The sequence below is a fragment of the Papaver somniferum genome, chromosome 5 (assembly GCF_003573695.1).
Source record: "Papaver somniferum cultivar HN1 chromosome 5, ASM357369v1, whole genome shotgun sequence".
NCBI classification, from domain to species: Eukaryota; Viridiplantae; Streptophyta; class Magnoliopsida; order Ranunculales; family Papaveraceae; genus Papaver; species Papaver somniferum.
This window is the reverse complement of record NC_039362.1, coordinates 95,710,371-95,733,683: the sequence shown is the minus strand read 5'-3', so window position 1 is coordinate 95,733,683 and position 23,313 is coordinate 95,710,371. Positions and strand designations below refer to the sequence as shown.

Sequence of the window (23,313 nt, the reverse complement as noted above, 5' to 3'; positions counted from 1 at the left end):
GGCATTTAGGCCGTCAGAATTTTGCTTCGCATCAAGGATCTCGTCAGGCACATATTCACCAATATCCTTTGGAAAAGTTACACCGCCTTCTGTAACAACCGGAGGATCATAGCCATTAACAACACGAACCCATGTTTGAAAATCACGAGCTTGTAGAAACGCACGCATAACAATTTTCCACCATGAGTAATTCGAGCCATCGAAGACTGGTGGTACGTTTATAGAGATAACACTTCTGTCCATAGAGTCAGATTGCTATAAACACAGACTTATGAGGTCTTAAACGTGTTTGCCTGCTCTAATACCAATTGAAAAACCGGGGGTCTAACAACCACACCCAATATTTCGTTTAGGAAATCTTTATGGACTAACTCCAATATATTTCCAAGAGAATCAACTAGACAGTCAGACTCAATCAAGGAAAATACATCCAAGAGTTATATCTCAATTTCTCAAATCAATCTGCAATCGAACAGATAGAAATCTGTGAGACGGATTAATATGATAAATAACTTGGACGATACCAAAGACCAATATCCAAGTGTCAATCAATTTATATCAACAACCGAAGGTTGGATTATATAATTGATCGAACTACGCACAACCTGTGATATTTCAATTATACAAAAATATAATGCGGAAAAGAAATAACACAGACACCAGAAATTTTGTTAACGAGGAAACCGCAAATGCAGAAAACCCCCGGGACCTAATCCAGATTTGAACACACTGTATTAAGCCGCTACAGACTCTAGCCTACTACCAATTAACTTCGCAATGGAATGTAGTTGAGCCCTAACCAATCTCACACTAATTAAGGTACAGCTGTGTTCCTTACGCCTTTTGAACCACGCCGAATTCTACGCACTTGATTCCCTTAGCTGATCTCACCCACAACTAAGATTTTCTATAATCCAAAGTCGAAAACTTGATAAACAAATCTGTCTCACACATGAAAGTCATATGAATATATTAATCTGTCTCCCAGAGAAATACTGACGAGTTTTGTTCCGTATTTTGATAAATCAAGGTGAACAGGAACCAATTGATACACCGGACTTATATTCTCGAAGAACATCCTAGTAATATCAATCACCTCACAATAATCTTAATCGTATGGAAACGAAACAAGATATTGTGGAATCATAAACGATGAGACGAAGATGTTTGTGACTACTTTTTATCTTACCTATCGGAGATTAAATCTCGAGCAAATCTTAGAGAAGATAGTAATCAACACGATAGAACAAAGTAAGATCAGAACATGCAACTACAGAGAAAATAGTTGGGTCTGTCTTCAGAATCCCAATGAAGTCTTTAAGTCGTTAACCTATAATGGTTTTAGGAAAAATCTAGGTTAAAGGAGAATCGACTCTAGTCGCAACTATTATCACACAGGAGGTGTGGGGATTAGGTTTCCCAGTTGCTAGAGTTCTCCCTTATATAGTCTTCAAATCAGGGTTTGCAATCAATGTTACCTTGGTAACCAAGTATTCAATATTCACCGTTAGATAAAAACCTGATTAGAGTCAAGCTAATATTTATTAACCATACTCATTTAGGTATGAGTAACCGTACTCAAACGAGTGCACATAGTTGGCTCGACAATAGTTAACCGAAGTTAGCCATATGAACACTTTTACATCAACCTTGTTCATCTTAATCACAACTAGTTCAAGTGACTCAAATGAAACTAGTTATGGAGTTGTTCAATTGTTTATATTCTCATAGAAATATACAAGAAACAATTGAAGCAAAATCGATTTTGATTCACTTGAATCAATTCAAGAATATTATAGACACAGTTTGCAAAAGATTGCATTCCTTAATATATAAGTGTATTAGTTCATGAACAAACAGATTTTAGAACTTAACCCACTCAAGTATGAAAACGTGTACACATACCTAAGTGGCTGGACATAGTTTGGGTTCGCCAGTATGCGAACGGGTACACCTACCTCCAAACTCAGTTGAATTCCCGGACTTGAACTTTACGTCGGTACGCATACGGGTATGCATGCTAAGTTCCCGGACTTTCAACTAACCAACCAGTACGCACAGGGGTATGCATACTATGGTTCCCAAACTTTGAATAATTTGCAACAGTTAGCATACAAGTACGCGTACTGTGCTCTATTCAATCAATGGTTAATCGTTCTAAACTCCATCTTAATCATTGAAACATTCTTGGAAGATGGGAATAGCTGTCTCACACAAAATATTTGCTTCAAAGCAATTTTCAAGTGCTCAATAGATAAATATGAAATATTCCGAGCCTACATCAAATGACTGTCTCACAGAAATCATGTAAGATGTTATGATAGACACATTTTTGTGTCTAAGTTGTCCTCAATTTTCTGTATTGTTGGTACTCGAATTTGGGCTTATTATGATGTTTTGTGTGTTTGTAGGTATTTTTGGGAAATAAACATTTTTGGAAAAATCGGCTCGAAAAATTACTCGGAGCACCCCCGGAGGACATTTGCTAAACGGACCCCTACTTTCGATAAGGGCACCCCAATTTATAAGGGGAACCTCAGTTGGACACCTCCTATTCGCACTCCACAGACAGGATAAGGGGCAGCCTTTTCTTCTTCGTTTTGAATTGTTTTGGCGATAAACTTGTTTTTGAAAACCCGAGACTTGCAGTGTTGATTTTTGGAAGAATTTGGGAGAGACTTAATCGTTGGAAATGGTTGGGAATATCCTGTTTTGATTAAACAGGATTAATAGTCGCCTTAGAATCGGTCAAATTGGGATGTGTACGTGGATTCGAAGTTGACAGGGTGCGCGAGTTATTCACGGAATATTTTGTGATTTTCACGAATTACAGCGGGTATTACTCTGTCTGGGAAGTGTACTGCACAAGTATGCTGAGTTGGGAATAATAGTTAAAGCGTGGAGGACTTAAAAAAGGAATTGAAGCCCGTGATTTGCAGCTGCAGAGAAAAGAAAGGAAAGAAAATAATTTTCTTTATTGGCAGCGTTATGGTGAAGATTTGGGGAATGATTACGCAGGATTATGGGTCTGGTGTGATATATAAGGTGATGGAGTTGATTAGAAGGGTTACGGAGAGTTTGGGAAAAGTTTGGAGCAACAACAGAAGAGAAAAATCGAACCAGAGAACGCTGCTGCTGCCATTGAAGAACACACGAAGAATATAAGACCACCGAAGACAATCGTTCATGCTACAGTGACAACGACTAACCTCGTAGGATCGTATAGCTACAATAACAGTGACACTTTATTTGTATCGTTCTCTGTAACAGTTCGGTTTTAATTATTTTATCCCATTTTCATTATTGTGAACACCCTTTGAGCAATAAAAATAAATTTTGAGCGTGTTTCCAACATGATGAGCTAAACCCATCCTCTGGGGCGACAGAGGAAGCTATTTCGCCAATGAAAAGTGGTATTCTCTATTTTATTTAATTTATGCAATTATTATATGATTATTTTCCTTGATAAATAAATCGATAAAATGGTTTTTGTTAAACAATTGTCATTTCAATTGATGGAGCATGGTAGCCTAGGGTTTTGATGTCCCATACTTTCGATCTACAATTGTTATTTCTAAAAATCAACTTTTGCAATATTTAGAATCAGTTTGAATGCATGATTTGCATGATTATAATTAGAGAATTTAAGTCACTTTGATATTGGTAAATAGTGGGATCCATATCCCCACTCTCCTCCATAATATATCATTCTATTTGAGTTTATCTTTGTTTAGCCTAGAAATCTAATTTAAAAATCTATTTCTTCACAAGTCTTGAACGAACTTTTTACTACAACATCATTGAAAATACCATCAATTTTTGGCGCCGCCGATGCGGACTTGTCTTTAGGATAAAGTTTTTAGATTTATTTTTTTAGGTTTTTATTTATTTGTTTTACTTTACGTTTTTGGGTTTTTGTCTTTTTACTACAGATTTTGGAATTTGGAGCGAAAGAAAAATTTGCCAAAGCTTTTGGTGAATACTTAAAGATTTGGAGTTAAAGACAAAGCGAAAAGAGCGATAAAAAAAAGAGAAAATTTTATTAGATTTTGTTTTTATCTTTTTGATTTTTTTTTTTTAGTTTTTAGAAATTGTATTAGGATATTCTCTATTTTTGTAATTTTATTTTTATTTTTGCACTTCCCTATTTGGACTTTGGACTTGGACATTTGGACATTCTTTTATTTTTATACCCTACGGAAGGGTAGTATTAAATATTAAACTGTTTGCAGAGAAGGACGGCGATTACAATATCGCCTCGACCCCTCGGGTTCGTACATGACATTGGAATCGTGGCCCGAGTCGACTACAACGATTCTTCGCCCGTCTGGTGCGGGAGGTAAGTTTATCTAAACACCCGTGAATCCCCTGTCAGCGGGTTTACTGTATTCATTTGTTTGCATATATGTCGAGGAACTGAATACGGCTGCTTTAATTTCCTAGTAAAGGGCAAGGCCTGACCATACAAGATAAGGGTTCGGATTTCATCACCGTTCTCTTCTTGCCCGCCTTAGGAAAACAATACCAAACGCGAAACCAAGCTTAAAATACTGACTATAATGAGACCGATAGGGTAACGAGCTTAATAGGAAAGTCATTCGAAAAATATTGGTTACTCTTTTAAGCATACTTCGAAGTTCATGATGGTTTCTGTGAGTTGAATGTGCCGCCTTGTAATTCCGGTTAGGCCTTGGGTATCAAAGCTCCACTGAGCTTCCCTCGTCTCTATTCAACTTAATTTAACTCGGATTGATTCCAGAGGGGTTTGCTCAAATTGTAACGAATTCCCTTTCGAAGGATTAGAAGCTGGTCTAGAAACAATCTAAGTGGATCCATCATGATTTTTGTTTGCTAGAAATCAGTAGGTTTGCTGTGGTGGAGTCATCCTTGATTGTGTTTGCATAGAACTTCCCTTCCTATTAGGATTTTTTTTTTGTTTTTTCTAGTGTATGCCTGAGGTCATTAGAGAACGGGCTTGGAAAAGAAACACTCTAGGTCGTTTGATTAGTGACAAACCTAGTAGTTCTTCTTGTGAAGATGGGGAGCTCGAAGACTCTTATTTTGAGATCCCTGTCTTTGGAAACTTCAGCTTTGAAAACTTGAAAATTAGTGAAGAAAGTACTCCTAGTCTTTTGGTAATGCCAGAAATGGCAACTTTGAAAGCTTTGTTAAACCCAACTAGGACATCTCGTCCGTCTTGTATCAATTTAGCTGAAACCGAGGCAAATTATGAACTGAAACCTGGGTTACAGATGCTCCCAATCTTTTTAGGGAAAGATAATGAGAACCCCTATTTTCATGTTAGGGAATTTGAGGAAGTTTGTAGTACTCTGAAAATTAAAAACCTAAGTGATGATGCATTGAAACTTAGGTTATTTCCCTTTTCCTTAAAAGATAAAGCCAAATCTTGGCTGTATAGTTTGGCTTCTGAGTCAATTGAAATCTATGACCAACTTACATATGCCTTTATACAAAAGTTTTTCCCAAGGCACAAAACGTCGTCTATTAGGACACAAATCTGTATTTTTTCCCAACAAGAGGGAGAATCTTTATATAGGTATTTAGAAAGGTTCGGTGACTTAATATCTCAATGTCCTCATCATGGTTTAGAGAAGGTTAGGTTAGTTCAGATCCTCTACGAGGGTTTATATTATTCAACAACAACCATGGTTGAGTCCTTATGCACAGGTGGGTTTGAGAATAAAACTGTTGATGAAGCGATGACATTTTTGAATGAAATCGCCGATAAGACCCAACAATGGGGAAATAGTAGGGAACCCCAGAAAATAATTCTTCTAAGTAGAGGAAATGTCAATAGGGTAGAAGGATCTTATGAGACAGATGCTAAAATAGCAGCCACAGCCAAAAGGTTAGAAGCCTTAGAATTAGGTCATTCTAGTGGTAGTAGTGGTAGAATAGAGCCTTTTTGGGAAGGCCATAATATTGAGGAGCAAGCCAATGCTCTTTATAACAACATTAGATTCGATAATCGACAAAAGTTTGACCCATATTCAGAAACCTATAACCCTGGCTGGAGAACCATCCTAACCTTTCTTGGTCTAAGGGCCAGAATCAAGGTCAGTCTAGTAACTCTCAGGTTCCCCCAGGTTTTGGCTATACTAAGAATCCTTCAGCTCCGGCACAGTTTCAGAACCCTTCAGATAAGAAGATTATGAGTTTAGAAGAAAATAAGAGAATAGGTCAGGCTAACTCTCAGGCTATTTCCGAGTTGAAAACCCAGGTTAGTCAGATAAATGAGTCTTTAAGAGAAATAGGTTTCCTAGTCAAACTCAACCCAACCCTAGAGGAAATAATGAAATAGGTGAAAGACCATCTGATCATGTAAATGTTATTAAAACCCTTAGGAGTGGTAGAGTGATAGACAACAAGGTTGCCATGCCTGATAGTGAACATGTTGTAGTTCACCCTTCTGAACCAGAAACTAAGGAGACTGATATAGTCTCTAAAGAGACCAACGAGGGTCATATTGAGCCGGGCTTTGTTCCTAGAGCCCCATTCCCACAGTTGTTAGTTCCAACTAAGAGGGAGTCCACCTTTAATGATATATTGGAGGTTTTTAAGCAGGTAACTATCAACCTTCCATTTTTAGATGCAATTAAGCGGATTCCCGCTTATGCCAAGTTCCTTAAGGATATGTGTACGCGAAAGCGAAAGCTTAGTGTCCAGAAGAAAGCCTTTCTAGCTAGTCACGTGAGTTTCATTATTCAGAATACCACTACTCCTAAGTATAAAGACCCAGGGTCCCCTACCATTTCTTGCACAATAGGTAAATACCGTGTTGAGAAAGCTTTGCTTGACTTAGGAGCCAGTGTGAACTTACTCCCCTACCACGTGTACCTTAATCTAGGACTTGGTGAGATGAAACCTACCAGATAACACTCCAGTTAGCTTATAGGTCTGTTAAAATTCTTTGTGGTGTAATTGAGGATGTTCTTATAGAGGTCGACAAGTTTATATATCCAGTGGATTTTGTTATCCTAGATACCCAACCTGTCCCTGACCCAGAGAACCAAATACCAGTGATTTTAGGTCTCCCGTTTTTAGCTACATCCAATGCAATCATTAACTGTCGAAATGGTATTATGAATTTATCTTTTGGTAATATGACTATTGAGCTGAACATTTTTAATATTAGTAAGCTACCTTCTGAACTAGATGACTCGAACATAGAAGAGGTGAACATGATAAGAACATTAGTCGAGGAGTCATTACCAAACACTTTGTTAGAAGATCCATTAGAGAAATGCCTAGCTCAATTTGGGATTGATTTTGATGATGATAATGTGATTAATGAGGTGAATGCTTTGTTAGATTCAACCCCTTTGTTAGACACTAGTAATGGATGGAAACCTAATTTCGATCCACTACCAGTTTCTAAGTCTACCCTAGTTCCTTCTTTAGAAGAGCCTCCTAAGTTGGACCTTAAACCACTGCCAGATACCTTGAAGTATGTGTTTTTAGGCCCATCTGAAACTTTACCTGTGATTGTAGCATCCGACTGGGATAGTGATCAGGAAAGTAGGCTAGTAACCGTCCTTCAAAACAACAAGGAAGCTTTAGGGTGGACCATAGAAGAAATTAAGGGTATAAGTCCCACTGTTTGTATACATCAGATGTATTTAGAGAGTGACACCAAACCTTCTAGGGAGATGAAACGTAGACTGAACCCTAATATGAAAGAAGTAGTTCGAACCGAGGTTCTTAAGCTTTTAGATGCAGGCATTATCTACCCCATTTCAGACAGTAAGTGGGTCAGCCCCGTTCAGGTTGTTCCCAAGAAATCCAGTATTACTGTAGTCCAGAATGATAACAATGAGTTAATCCCAAACCGAGTGACCACGGGTTGGCGTGTTTGTATTGACTATAGGAAGTTGAATAAGGTCACTAGGAAGGACCACTTTCTCTTTCCCTTCATCGACCAGATGCTAGAGAGATTAGCTGGACATAATCATTACTGCTTTTTAGATGACTACTCTGGATATAATCAGATCGTTATTGCCCCAAAATACCAGGAGAAAACCACTTTTACCTGTCCCTTTGGTACCTTTGTGTATAGCCGCATGCCTTTCGGGCTATGTAACGCCCCTGCGACTTTTCAGCGTTGCATGATGAGCATATTTTCAGATATGGTAGAAAAGTTCTTAGAGGTCTTTATGGATGACTTCTCAGTGTTTGGTTCGTCTTTCGATAAGTGCTTGCATCATTTGTCATTAGTGTTGACTAGGTGTAAGGAAAATAATCTAGTGCTTAATTGGGAGAAATGTCATTTCATGGTTCGTTCAGGAATTGTTTTAGGGCATATCGTATCTTCTAAGGTAATAGAGGTAGATAAAGCCAAAGTTGACCTCATTAATACTTTACAGGTCCCAAAAACCGTAAGAGATATTAGGTCATTCTTAGGGCATGCAGGTTTTTATCGTCGATTCATTAAGGATTTTAGCTTGATTTTTAGTCCTCTGTGCAATTTGCTTGCAAAAGATGTTAAGTTTGTATTTCATGATGCTTGTTTAGAGGCTTTTGAGAAGCTTAATACTTTACTCACTACCGCCCCCATAGTCCAGGCACCTAACTGGAACCTACCCTTTGAGATCATGTGCGATGCTTCAGATTATGCTATTGGTGTTGTGCTAGGTCAGCGAGAAAAAAAATTACTTCATGTGATTTACTATGCTAGCAAAACTCTGAATGATGCCCAATTGAACTATACCACTACGGAGAAGGAACTTTTAGCCATTGTGTTTGCCTTAGACAAGTTTAGACCCTATCTCTTAGGTTATAAGATCGTAATATATACTGATCATGCTGCTTTGAATTATCTTTTGTCTAAGAAGGATACGAAACCTAGATTTATTAGGTGGATCCTTTTGTTGCAAGAGTTTTCTCCAGACATTAGAGACAAAATGGGTGCAGAGAATGTAGTAGCAGACCACTTGTCTAGGCTAGTTGTTGATTCCCCTGATGATTCCCTTCCTATAAGGGATAGTTTTCCTGATGAGCAACTGTTCTTTGTTACCCAATTACCTTGGTATGCGAATATAGTGAACTATCTTGTTATTGGTCGAATGCCCCAACATTGGGGTAAACAAGATCGTTTTAGGTTTTTAGCCGAGGTTAAGCACTTATTTTGGGATGATCCTTATTTATTTAAGTATTGTCCAGACCAGATTATTAGGAGATGTATACCTGAGAGTGACCAGTCCAGTATTATTTCCTTTTGTCATGATCATGCTTGTGGGGGTCACTTTAGTGCTAAGAAGACTGCTGCGAAGATATTGCAGTGTGGATTCTATTGGCCTTCGTTGTTTAAGGACTCCCACGGTTACTGCGTTACTTGTGAACGTTGCCAGAAATTAGGAACCATTTCCCATAGGAACATGATGCCCTTGAACCCTATTTTAGTTGTTGAGGTCTTTGATGTGTGGGGTATTGACTTTATGGGTCTGTTTCCTAATTCTTTTGGTAACTTATACATCCTTGTCGCTGTAGATTATGTCTCTAAGTGGATTGAGGCAGTTGCGTGTAAAACCAATGACCATAGGTTGTGATTGAGTTCTTAAAAGATAATATACTTACACGTTTTGGTACACCGCGAGCTATTATTAGTGATGGAGGGTCGCACTTTTGTAATGGACCTTTTAGCTTTTGATGAAGAAATATGGTATTATAGATAAGGTAGCTACCCCGTATCATCCACAGACTAGTGGTCAAGTAGAGGTTTCCAATAGGGAGATAAAACGTATATTAGAGAAAACAGTTAATCCTAATCGAAAAGACTGGTCTTCTAGGCTTACTGATGCCTTATGGGCTTACCGTACTGCGTTTAAGACCCCCATTGGAATGTCACCTTATCGACTTGTATATGGCAAGGCATGTCACTTACCTGTTGAGTTAGAACATAGAGCATATTGGGCTGTTAAGCAGCTAAAATTTTCACTCGACATGGCAGGAGCCCATAGGAATCTCCAGCTCAATGAGTTGGAAGAGATACGTAGAGATGCATACGATAGTGCTAAGGAGTATAAGAACAAAATGAAACTTGTACATGATAAGAATATTTTAAGAAAGTCATTTTCTCCAGGTCAAAAAGTTCTTTTGTATGATACCAGCTTGCATATTTTCCCTGGGAAGTTACGTTCTCGGTGGACGGGCCCTTTTATTGTTCGCACTGTCTTTCCTCATGGAGCTGTTGAGATCGAGACACCTGATGGTAGTAGTTCTTCGAAGGTTAACGGTCAGAGATTGAAACCATTTTTAGATCCCTTTCCTACAGGTGATGTTGAGGAGGTCCCGCTGGAGGACCCTGTTTACCCTTGATTGACCATCGAGGCGATTGTATGTTGTATATTAGTTTTTGATTTCTCTCTTCACCCAGGTACTATCTTTCCGACTTCTATTTTTACTGATTCTTCATGTTACTTCACTTTTTGTTATTGCTCTTTCATTAGAAACATTGAGGAAAATGTTAGATTTAAGTTTGGGGGTGGGGAAGAAATTTTTTGTTAGATTTTAGTTGCAATAAATAAACTCCAGAGCCTAGAAATTTATGCCTATTAAGGATAGCACTAACCAATCTAAGTGGATGGAAGCATCTTGGTTGTAGGAGTTGAAGAACCAATCTGATTAGATGGAAACATCTAAAGAGTCTATTCATAAAAGCACAGAGCTCATGTGCTAGAATTTAAAAAAAAACATGGTACTTTCGCCATATCTCGTTGAATCCTTTTCACCTTCAGTTTTTATCTTTCTTTTGATTGGGTGAAATAGAGTGATTGAGATACTCAAAAAATAAATAAAAAAATTGAGACCAGACCATCAGACCAACCGGAATAAATTTAATAAAGTCGACCACTGGTGCCCTTGTATATGCCAGTTGTGTTGACCTAGAGTTAGGATTATCACCCGCTGGTTACCTTGTATATGCCAGCTGTGTTGATATTAGTCAGACCGGTATCTCAGTCCATTAGGATAGATTCAACTTAGTTAACATCAAAACCATCTACGTTTTTCTCTACATCCATCTTCTTAATCTTTCCATGTGATTGGTTGACTCCGGTTATGATGTATAGAAACTATCTGAGTAAAGCTCTGTCACTTATATGAATTTTAGTATGCTTGAGTGCAAACTCGTGTACAACAATTGGAATTTCGCATCAGGGTACTTCCTCTTGTAGTCAATGAGAGTATGCCAACCAAGGAGATTCTTTAGTGCCTTCCAAGGTTTTGGGTAGATAGCTAGGGTCTGGAGTAAAGGTTTTGTGGGTACACCTCTGGTAAACCCTCCGGAGACAACACTCCGCCGCTAGGGCCACCTAGCGGTTTAACGGCTTGCTGCACGTGTTAAGTGTAGTCTTTTTATTTTCTAGATTAGATTTGCTCGAGGACTAGCAAAAAAAAATAAGTTTGGGGGTATTTGATAGACACATTTTTCTGTCTCAGTTGCCCTCAATTTTCTGTATTGTTGGTACTCGAATTTGTGCTTATTATGATGTTTTGTGTGTTTGTAAGTATTTTTGGGAAATAAACATTTTTGGAAAAATCGGCTCGAAAAATTACTCGGAGCACCCCCGGAGGACATTTGCTAAACTGACCCCTACTTTGGATAAGGGCACCCCAATTTATAAGTGGCACCTCAGTTGGACACCCGCTATTCGCACTCCACAGACTGGATAAGGGGCAGCCTTTTCTTCTTCGTTTTGAATTGTTTTTGGCGGGAAACTTGTTTTTGAAAACCCGAGATTTGCAGTGTTGATTTTTGGAAGAATTTGGAAGAGACTTAATCGCTGGAAATGGTTGGGAATATCCTGTTTTGATTAAACAGGATTAATAGTCGCCTTAGAATCGGTCAAATTGGGATGTGTACGTGGATTCGAAGTTGACAGGGTGCGCGAGTTATTCACGGAATATTTTGTGATTTTCACGAATTACAGCGGGTATTACTCTGTCTGGGAAGTGTACTGCACAAGTATGCTGAGTTGGGAATAATAGTTAAAGCGTGGAGGACTTAAAAAAGGAATCCAAGCCTATGATTTGCAGCTGCAGAGAAAAGAAAGGAAAGAAAATAATTTTCTTTATTGGCAGCGTTATGGTGAAGATTTGGGGAGTGATTACGCAGGATTATGGGTCTGGTGTGATATATAAGGTGTTGGAGTTGATTAGAAGGGTTACGGAGAGTTTGTGAGAAGTTTAGAGCAACAACAGAAGAGAAAAATCGAACCAGAGAACGCTGCTGCTGCCATTGAAGAACATACGAAGAACATAAGACCACAGAAGACAGTCGTTCATGCTACAGTGACAACGACTAACCTCGTTGGGTCGTATAGCTACAGTAATAGTGACACTTTACCTGTATCGTTCTCTTTAACAGTTCGGTTTGTAACAAATATAATTGTTACAAACCCGGTTTTAATTATTTTCTCCTATTTTCATTATTGTGAACACCCTTTGAGCAATAAAAATGAATTTTGAGCGTGTTTCCAACATGATGAGATAAACCCATTCTCTGGGGCGACGGAGGAAGCTATTTCGCCAATGAAAAGTGGTATTCTCTATTTTATTTAATTTATGCAATTATTATATGATTATTTGCCTTGATAAATAAACTTATAAAATGGTTTTTGTTAAACAATTGTCATTTCAATTGATGGAGCATGCTAGCCTAGGGTTTTGATGTCCCATACTTTCGATCTACAATTGTTATTTCTAAAAATCAACTTTTGCACTATTTAGAATCAGTTTGAATGCATGATTTGCATGATTATAATTAGAGAATTTAAATCACTTTGATATTGGTAAATAGTGGGATCCATAGCCCCAGTCTCCTCCATAATATATCATTCTATTTGAGTTTATCTTTGTTTAGCCTAGAAATCTAATTTAAAAATCTATTTCTTCACAAGTCTTTAACGGACTTTTTACTACAACATCATTGAAAAATACCATCATGTTACCAGGCGATTTTCACATGATCATCTTTTGACTTTCGTCAAGAATAAAGATGAACTTGGTTAAAGCGAAAGCTTACCAACACATATTTCGAGAAATATGTAAGCGAGTTAAACTCAGCTCTTAATATCAAATGTGTATAATATAAAGTCTATATAGATAAACGACTTTGGTCTCAATAGGAGATAGAATAGAAATAGACTTTTGAGTCATAGATAAGTTCAAGTCTCCACATACCTTTTGTTTATTAAGTTCCACAAGCTCCCCTTAGTAGTTCTTCGTCTTCAATTGATGAACGACGTGAAGTATAATGCTCAAATACACATTCTATCCTAATCTGAGACATAGATATAAGTAGACTAGAAATCAAGACTTATAGCTTTGGCAACTAAACGTGACAACAAGCTTGAGATAGCAACACTTGCGAGTTCGACTGAGCAGTGCTCTAACACTCACTTTCTCATCGTGGATGTACTTCCACATCGAACGCGTTGTAGGCCGTCATACCAAAACCCTAGTGAATATCCCTTATGTGATATGATTGATGTCTAATGTGAAGTCTCCTTTGGAGACAAGTATGTATTTGGTTAATCGTTGACTTGGCTAGACCGTGTGTCTTAGCTGATGAGTCGAGCATAATTCTCAATGACGAATTTGATATGCTCTTTGACTTATCATTATGATGGATGAAGCATATGGTGTCTGTTTAGATAACAATAATGCCTGCAAACCATAGACATTGAATCTGATGGATTATTGATGATTGTGACATATCATTATGCTAGCTGAGGAAGCAATGATACTCAAATGATTTGGATTGATGATCATATGTCTGACGAGATTACTGGATCGATCATGGACCAATATGTATTTTGATGTGTCAAGCATTTGATAGGAAATCATATGAAGCTGAATAATATTGAGTTACTATAGAATATTCATCCTTGATCCACCATGCCATGAGTATTCGAATGGCGAAGCAGAGGTTATGATATTAAAATATTGGTAGATGGACCAATGAGATACTGGATGATCGACCAATGAAATATTGGATGATCGACCAATAAAATTATGCATAGCTAGATCAATATATAAATTATAAAAATTGTTGATGCTCAGACCCAATTAGAATTATGCTTTGCATAGCATCAAGTTTGAAAACCTAATTTGGAAAGTGATGGACCAAATAGAAATTGATGGAAAACCGACCAATGGGTATGAGGATCGACCGACCAATGGGTATGAGGACTGGCAATTGATGGTGGTGGGATCAGATAGGCGACATATGGATGATTGTCCAATTAGTGCAAATAGGATAAACCAAAATGGATAATGAATGATTCATTTGATGATTAATCAATCATATGTATGTACCTGTCATGATGGTTAAAGGGGACCTGTTAGAGCATTTCTCGTTCGAACTCAAAAGTGTTGTTATCTCAAGCTTGTTCTCAAATTTAGTTGTCAAAACTATATCTTGATTTCTAGTCTATAATTAGTTAAGTTTCGGACTAAGATATAAATGTAGTTGAGAAACAGTGGATCATGGCAGTCATCATTGCGTCCTACGTACCTTTTGAAGGCATAGATCAACCGAAGCTTTTGAAGAACATCATCAACAGAAGGTAAGTGAAGACTGAACCACCTATATCTCAAGTTATATTCATCTTTCTATATTTGAGACGATGCCACATAACTAATTAGACTATTATGCATAGACAAGAATTTCGAGTCAATTTTATCTTGATAATTAGTTCTTTAAATATAATGACTAAGATTAATGAATATTTATTCATACTTGATGAATTTCGGTTAAGGACAATTTATTGTTCGGAATCAAAATCATGATTCAAGTTTTAATTTACGAAAATAGCTTGGAACAATGATATGTGTCATTGATGTTATTCAGAAATGTTTCGAATCAATTTGGAGAGAGATATAGAACTATTATAGATTCGGATACAAGACAGTGTTATCAGTCTTAAAACTGGAAATATTGTTATAAGTTTGAACCCGTATTACATGTATTCGTACACGTAGCAGAGTAGCTATATACCGACTTACAGATTTATGGTATGCATATTCTTATGTATATCATGTGAAAATCTGTTCAACTCATGAACCGGATCGATATGCATACTCGTATGCAAACCATTTAGGAACTATGGTTACGAACCGAGTTAGTTTACAAACCGGTACGCAAACCAAAATAGTTATGTGTTCCTAAACTCGGTTTAGTACCCAAACCGCTACGTAAACCAATAGTTCTGTGGACTCCGGAACCGGTCGTATTCTTAAGGTTCCCAAAACGGTACGCATACCTAAATAGTTATGTTGACTCCGGAACTTTGTTTGATTAAAATTTACAAACTGATACACGTACTCTGACTGACCTGAGTCACGAACGATTATGTATTTTTACTTTGTGCATTTACTAACCATGTCGATTATCTTCAAGTGCGATTAAATTATTTCTACGAGATAATTAGCATTTGATTAATTCTCTAAATACTAGACTTATTTGATCATATGATTGTGACTCAAGATTAATGTCTTAAGTGTTTGAATATCAAGCGTTTAAGTTTAAATCGGCTAGTTTCGGTTAACCTCGTTGAACATAGTCTTTGTATACGGTCCGGTTACAGTTTCACCTAATGATGGTTGTCATAAGTGCAATCAAATTAAATCACTTATTTCCACACAATTAACTGGCAATATAATGGAAGCAAGGATCGTTCCCACGAAGATCAATGAGTTTTAGTTGTCGAATATGTCACGAAGTGGGGTTTTGTTTTAGATTTTAAACAAAATAAATAATCAAAGCAAATAAAATTGAGTTGTAGGCAATAATGAGAAAGATGATCGAGGAATCCTTCTTCGTTACTAAGCCATCAATGAGTTATTATACTTGCCAACTTGTTTTTGATCATAGATTATCACTAACCGTGGAATAACAACTAGATCAGTGTTATTCCCTAAATTCCTTTTATCACTGAGTAAGGAAGCTCTCCAATACCAGATTATATTCGTCTAAACCACCTAGTAGTAGCTCACTCAAGGTGTAATTTGGTTTATCTTCTGTGAATTTATAGATTGATCCTAGTAGTTAGACTCTTAGCTCAAGGTCCACTTTTTAGTTTTGTTTATACACACAATTGCTCCACAGAATCCTTCTGTAAGGTCTCGTGTTCCCTACTTGTGTACAAGTTATTCGACAGTTACTTATCTCCTAATTCAATATTAACAATAAATTAAATCAATAAATCAATTTAGTTGGTCACCTAAACAATCAATCAATTAATCATAAATATTTGTTGAGGGAGGATCAATGGACACTCTTAGATAGACAAGGTCAGACAAGATTTGCGCCATTTTCTCCGCAAAACCCAAACGACAATGAATTTAAGTATAATATTTTAATGATATGTTCCTCTTATAAGACTCTACATTCCTACAGAAAATGAACGCAATTCGAGATAGCAAACCTCACCATCTATCGATCTTAATTTCAACCGTTAACTTTGAACGACTGATATTCAAAGGGGTAGATGGTCGTTTTATACATCTCGAATTGTGTTTATTTTTTGTTGGAATGTAGAGTCTTATAAGAGGAAAATATCATCAAAATATTACACTTAAATTCATTGTCGTTTGAGTTTGGCGGATAAAATGACGCAAATCTTGCCTGACCTTGTCCATCTAAGAGTGTCCATGAATCCTACCTCATATTTTTTATAGTATAAACAAGCGATATTTATATGAAGAACTTCAAAGTAGATTAATATAATAACTAAAATCTTATTTACAACTTAGAATTCATCCTCAATAAATAGGTGTTTAGATACTCGTGGATGTAGAAACATCCATGATTTCATCAGAAATCTGGCTTTTGAGAGAATTTTTTTTCTCTGCAGATAGATACGTTACGGAGTTAATAGAGGAGAAAAGAAACCCGTCGGGGTGATCGCTTCGGGGAGTTAATGATAGTGCCTAAAACCACTAAGAAATATTTGGATATTTCTGCGTCTTTTTAATAATTTTAAATTTTTTTGGGTGTGACGGGTACCGAATATTACTGGGACATGAGGATAATTTATTTTTTTTATCTTTTTTTTAGCCTTGGGCTAATTAGCCCCTTGAAATACCTGGCATATGGAAAAGTCGCAACATCCCAGCTTTAGCTTTGCTTGATCCCTGTGGATCCCCCTAGCTAGCAATAGCATCCACTACCGGGCAGCACAACAGCTGATAAACCTTAACTAGCACCTGGATAACGTGGCAACATCCGAGCTTAAGTATCCAAAATAAATCATTTAAATGTACCACTCCAGAGTAGGGGTGCACATACCCTACTCATACCCGCCAATCCTATCCTACCCGCCAATCCTATCCTACCCGCCAGTTTTTTAACCGTATTCTACCCTATCCACTATTTGGCGGGTAGGATGGCGGGTGAAGATTTTCTTAACCGCCAATAAACGGGTAGGGTGGCGGGTAAAGCTCGAAATTATTCTACCCTACTGGTCTTCGAGCAATTCCTACCAGGGATGCACATACCCGTCAATCCTACCCTACCCGCCATTTTTTTAACCGTATCTTACTCTATCCACTATTTGACGGGTAGGGAGACGGGTAAATTTTTTCTTAACCGCCAATAAACGGGTAGGGTGGCGGGTATAGGCCATATCCTACCCACCCTACCCGTTGTGCAGCCCTACTCCGGAGATGCTGTCACATTCAGACCTTCATTCAAATAGACAGTCAGAAACCCAATTTTGAATGTTAAGTAGCCGTTAGAGCCGACACTTTGAAAATCTAAAGAAAAAAAATTCTTCACTCTTCAGGTCTTCAGCCATGGGAAACCTTAACTCAGACAGCACATATGAAAGCCTTCGTATTGCTCGAATCTCAGAGAACATGGTAATTGATACATTCATTTCTTAACCCTAAACTTCTTCTCTCATGTTTTTTTTCCTCTTTCTAATGGAATTTCTTTCTTCTTCTTCCTTTGTTTAAAAGGCACGATTGACTTCTTTAGGGTTAGACAAAAGTATCACAGAGCTTAGAACTTTAGCATCTCCTTCAAAAACATCACCCAGCAAGAGAAAATGCTGTAGGAAAGTCTATGATTATTCTTCTCTACGCCGCTCAAATCGATTAATCTCCCAGTCTGAATCGGTTCCACGGCGATCTACTAGGTTGAATGGAACCCAGATATCTTCTCTTCAAGGTTCATCTCTCTCTCTTAAAACCCTTGATTAGATTTGGGTTTTCTCTAATTTAGAAAGAAATTTGCTTTTGTGTACAGGAAAAGGTGGAATTTCTAAACAGAAAGAATGGAAATCGTTTGAAGCGGAAGAGAGAGAACTCGAAGAGAGGAACAAAATATCTTCGGATGCTTTATCTAGGCGTTGCGATAGCAGAAGTAGAGGAAGTCTTTATAATCCTGTTTTTGGGATTTGTTGCCACTTCTGCAGGTACATTTGCTTCTTCTTTATCGTTCATTCAGTATGAGCATAAGGTGTTTGATAATTTTACTAGCTCAGTTTGCTGATAGATATGATATGATTAGACCGGTCTGTATTCATTTCATGATTGTGTATTGTGCTAGAAGCTTATTTTCAGTCAGATTCTCATCTTATGGATTAACTTAAGGTATTAAAGCTATTTTAAGAATTGCTATTCCAGTGAAACCTTACAAAAGCTTCACAATGAAACTCGCGGACATTGGTCGAATGGTCTTAGCTCTTAGCAGTAGGGGGTTACCAAATGGTTTAGACTTATCTTAATGAAGTTTATAGAAGGAAATATAAGTTGATTATAGAGAAGTTTTGTGTTGTTTGACATTGAACTATCAAGACTTAGTTATAGTGGCGGAATCAGTGAGCAAATGTTAATGCTACAAAATAGGGTTATGACTGAAAAGTACCAGATCCTACTATAATCGTGAAAACAACCCTGAAAACATCTCCATGATGCGCATTATATGAACTGAATGCCTTATTTTAAAGGAGGTTTGTCCGACTCCAATCAAGATGACAAGCTGTGTTATAGTATCAAAAAAATTTAATGCAATGATACATGAATGCAGGCAAAAGAAACTATGTGGAGAGGAAGATTGCAAGCACTGCGGAGATCTTGATAATGATCAGCCATGTATTGGTAAATTTGCAACTACATTAAGATCTTGTGATAAATTTTTTGATTATCAAATCATATAATCTTCAGTCATTGATAAATGTTTTTGCGTTGCAGGGAAGACCAGTTGTTCGGTCTGCAATTCTAGCAATGGTGTGCTTTGTCGAGCCTGTCTCAAGGTTAGATATGGTGAAGGTAAGTCAAATGAATTTAACTCATAATTCGCCACCACCCATAAGTAATTACAAACCCCAACCATCATGTGTGTGGGAGACTCTGGTCAATAGAACCCAGGTTGTCAATTTGATTATATAAGTCTTGAATGAATAGGCTAGCGGGGTTTTCTTACCCATCCTACAAGTGGATCAGCACAATTAGTCAATCACCTTGCTTATAGCGGTGTTTTGTACTGCCATCAGCGACCCCTGTTCTTAGGAATCTTATTCTACTACTTGGGATCAGAACTAGATGCAATAATTAATAGGTTTAACTTGTTTGATACATTACGTAAAAGATGACCAAAATCTTTATTTTTCTCTGCCGAACTGTATGTTGCAGAACTCGAAGAAGTGAGAGCAAATAAGGAATGGATGTGCCCTCATTGCATAGAAAGCAACGGAATTAGGCCATATTGGATATGTAACAGGTGATTTTCGTCAGCTTGTTACTTCTTTTTCCTGTCAGTAAATAAGAAAACTACAGATACAAATTAAAGCATCCGACTAAAGCAGATTCATTCAGGAGTTTTGTGCTTTTGAGCAATTTTGTTTACTGTTCAAACCTAGTAATGCTGAAAGTGAGTTACACACTATTGTTCTTTGATGTATCTACAGTTCATTCTGCCTAAAGAAAAGAAAGATGGTCCCAACTGGAATAGCCATTTTTGAAGGTGCGAAAATAAACATTTCTTGTGTAGCTCAGTGTTTGTTCTTTGAATAAATTCCCTTCCTGACTTCCGTGCTTGTTTTGCATATGATTCTGATAATAGCTCGAGAAATGGGATATGCATCAGTAGCTCATTTTCTGATGGACAAGCTTCAGAAAAAAGGTCTAACCAACTGATGGCCGGACGCGCTAATGGAACTTGGTAGATTTACCTTACATGTATGCATAGATAAATTAATCACAACTGATCCAGATCTGTGGCTATTTAGATGGTTACTTGTTCGAGTTTCTGCATATTGAAAGCTGCTGAAGTATTTTGTGAAATTATATTCTGATTACCGTGGAATTGAAAACATTGTAAAAGTTCCGACTTTCTTTCCTACTAGAAACTAAATTGAGCAGCTTATATTTTCAGGGATATACACTAGTCAGTAACCAATGCAATGCTATGTGATGGGGAACTTCTGTGTGATTTATCTTTTTATTAGTGTGTTAATCAAATGTGTCAATTGCCTTGAATTTCTTATTCAAATATCAGTCCTACATAAAACAAACAAATAAAAAATTGATTGGAAAATGTTCCATCTAAGATTGTGCTCCCATAGCCGGTGGTAACCTAAGACCAGTCCGCTGATGATGATATTGCTGATCAGGTGAAGGAGATGGCACATATGGTGGATGGTAGGGTGGGTAGTAGCCCTGTGATGGTGGTGACGAATTCTGGTAAGAGTAATGTTTTCTCTGCTGGGCATCAGTTGATCCACTTAGTCTATTGTTGAAGCCTTCCAGGAATGGAACTTGAGCACCCATCCTTTGAGGATTCATGGATGGGTAACTAGTCCGGGACGGTGGTGGATGTAGACTGTTGTAGTAGGATGGCGGTGAGCCTGTATGTGCAGCTGCTTGCTGTCTTGATGCCAGGGATGGCATCTCACCAGCCTTCCTCAGCAATTTCGCCGCAACGGGATCATTGACCCTGCAAATAATGACACAACAATGTTATAAACAGTTCTGTTGCTAGCAGAGATGGACAGCCAAAATTAGAACTAAATGATGGAAAAGGACTGATTATACATACCCATAGTAACGGTCTTTAATGTTCTGTCGAGACAACTCCCCAGTTACAGGAATTTCATGCCTGTAAGGACATTCAGCGCCTCTTTTACATATACCCCGAGCATAGAATCTGCAAGGGGGAGCTCTGTTTCTCTGATAGTATGGCGCTGTCCTCTGGAGCTTTCGAATAGTATCACATGGTTGCATCTTTCCGTAGGAGGATTCATGATCGGTTCCTAGTCTTGCTTTTCTATCGTATTCTTCAGCATAATATTCTCTATTGACATCACTCTTTGGAATGTAGTCACCGGAATAAGTGGATGACGCTGTATCTCGAACTTGGACTGGAAGGCCGTAATCAAGATCCAAGAGGCATACTTGGCAGACATGTTTTATTTTGGTACAAGTCCTGCAGATCACGGTCTTTTTATATCTAGCGTCTTGGCCTGGCCTCCACCTGAAAACGGTGAACGGCCTGTTGCATATCTTGCATTCGTCGTCGTAATCTGCTCTAGTCTAAATACAGAAGAAAAAGTAAATATTAGTTGAAGTGAAGATACTTAAAATTTGTGATGACAAAGGATGTGTTGCTGCAATATTACTTACCATTCGAACGTATGGGTTATCGACGAGGCATGATTTACAGAAAATAGGAAAATCAGAACGCTCCCATCCATCAGCTTCAGGGTCTAACAAGAACCTATGTGACATTGCTCTGAAATTTGCCCTAGCTTTTTCTGCAACTTTTTGAACGAAAAGAAAAGTAACAAGGCTGTGATCAAACCTAGCTCTCTCGCTGAGAAAATAATAAACGAACCAACCCAAACGTCTTATATATAGGCTAACCCTAATTGCCTAGTCTGAATACAACTCGTCTATCGTCTTTACCACTTTCCAAAATCCATCGGTTAACAAATTGAGGAAGCCTACCACGGGTCGTTTGTTTTCCCAAATCCGGCTTGTCTAGGGAGTTAGCTTACGAAATCTTATCCAACTTAAGTACCTCAGATTGATCGAGTCAAACCGGAGTCAAATATTAGAATAACACAGAACGTACAATTTAAATCTGGTTCGAATGGAATTAGACTTCCCGGTTGGTTGTTGTTTTCTGACATAACTGACTCATCTGGATCTAAATTGATTCTAAATTCGCCTGAATCCGACTTACTATATCTAATTCAAAAGTGATAAAGTAGTGGAATTATAATTCAAAAGTGATAAAGTAGTGGAATTATAATTCAATTATAAGAAAAATTTATTCATGTGAGAAATGTGGCCAATGAGTCCGGTACGAAATAATATGTGACTCCATTAGCTACAAGTGTATAAGTTGAGTCAGACTGGGTCAAGAAAAAAAAAAGATCTGACATCTGATTCAGATCGCGTATCAGGTCCAAACAAACATACTATTCGGGTGTTCGGACCAAATCTGGGAAAATTAGGTTAAGGTCCCACCCATGGATAACACATAATATGAAGCCCCTAGTTAAAAGAGTTTTAAAACCAGGCCCCTAATTAAAAATAAATTTTAATGGAGATCGAAATGACCAACTTGACCTTCACTATATAACTATGTAACCTAGGTTTTCTCTCAAACAGACACATCCATTTTCATTTCAAGAGAGAGAAACCGGATCTCACTTTCACCTTTAACAAAAACAGATCGGAAAAAAAAATCAAAAAAAAATTGCCGAAATTGGTTGCAAATACAGATAGAAATCCAAAAAACTATTCATCATCTTCTGAATCGATAAACCCTAAAATCAGAACAACGGATCGAAAAACGTTAGAAACAAGAATTTCAGTTTCATATTCAAATCCTAAATCGATATAATTTGAATCGATTGAACCAACTGCAGATTGTGAGAGGAAAGAGTCTGATGATAAACAAATAGGTATGTTTTAATTTGAAGCTGTTAGTTTTGAATTCTAACGATCAAAATATTCTCAAGTACAAATTTATGAACATTGAAAGGAAGAAAAAAGAACAAAACGATTAACTAAAGTTGTTATTTCTCTTTAGTTAATTTGATTTTTAAGTTTCAATCTTTTTTGTTTTTGAATCAATCAATTTTTGCTAATTTGATTTGTTTTTTTTATTACAGACTAAGAAAAAAAAACAAAACGATTTTTAATCATTTGATTTGCTTTTGAATCAAATGATTTTTCCTTTGAATACATGTAATTTTTATGCATAAATTTAGGTTTATTTACAACCTAAAATTTATTGTTGATAGATATTGTAGTTAATGTTCTAGTTCATGTTGATAC

The 23,313-nt window shown here is 37.4% G+C and overlaps 2 protein-coding genes across 2 annotated transcripts; one reads left to right on the top strand and one right to left on the bottom strand.

Annotated features, from left to right (window-relative positions):
• Window positions 1-17,762: 17,762 nt before the first annotated feature.
• LOC113277670 (cell division cycle-associated 7-like protein) lies at window positions 17,763-20,505 on the top strand. Its single transcript, XM_026526711.1, has 8 exons — window positions 17,763-17,883; window positions 17,983-18,193; window positions 18,272-18,440; window positions 19,055-19,125; window positions 19,219-19,296; window positions 19,660-19,747; window positions 19,935-19,990; window positions 20,090-20,505. The coding sequence occupies exons 1-8, from the start codon at window positions 17,818-17,820 to the stop codon at window positions 20,161-20,163; spliced, it is 813 nt and encodes a 270-aa protein (XP_026382496.1). The 5' UTR covers window positions 17,763-17,817; the 3' UTR covers window positions 20,164-20,505.
• On the bottom strand, window positions 20,441-21,818 carry LOC113277669 (zinc finger CCCH domain-containing protein 40-like). Its single transcript, XM_026526710.1, has 3 exons — window positions 21,649-21,818; window positions 21,065-21,558; window positions 20,441-20,962 (listed from the first exon to the last, which is right to left on the bottom strand). The coding sequence occupies exons 1-3, from the start codon at window positions 21,751-21,753 to the stop codon at window positions 20,572-20,574; spliced, it is 990 nt and encodes a 329-aa protein (XP_026382495.1). The 5' UTR covers window positions 21,754-21,818; the 3' UTR covers window positions 20,441-20,571.
• Between the last annotated feature and the right edge of the window lie 1,495 nt (window positions 21,819-23,313).

Excerpts from the sequence above, each read along its gene's own strand:
- LOC113277670 (XM_026526711.1), top strand. The coding sequence starts at position 17,818 with ATGGGAAACCTTAACTCAGACAGCACATATGAAAGCCTTCGTATTGCT. Across the intron at positions 19,297-19,659 it reads CAAGGTTAGATATGGTGAAG|AACTCGAAGAAGTGAGAGCA; the intron begins GTAAGTCAAATG and ends TGTATGTTGCAG. Across the intron at positions 19,748-19,934 it reads CCATATTGGATATGTAACAG|TTCATTCTGCCTAAAGAAAA; the intron begins GTGATTTTCGTC and ends ATGTATCTACAG.
- LOC113277669 (XM_026526710.1), bottom strand. The coding sequence starts at position 21,753 with ATGTCACATAGGTTCTTGTTAGACCCTGAAGCTGATGGATGGGAGCGT. Across the intron at positions 21,559-21,648 it reads ATAACCCATACGTTCGAATG|ACTAGAGCAGATTACGACGA; the intron begins GTAAGTAATATT and ends TTCTGTATTTAG. Across the intron at positions 20,963-21,064 it reads ATTAAAGACCGTTACTATGG|GGTCAATGATCCCGTTGCGG; the intron begins GTATGTATAATC and ends CATTATTTGCAG.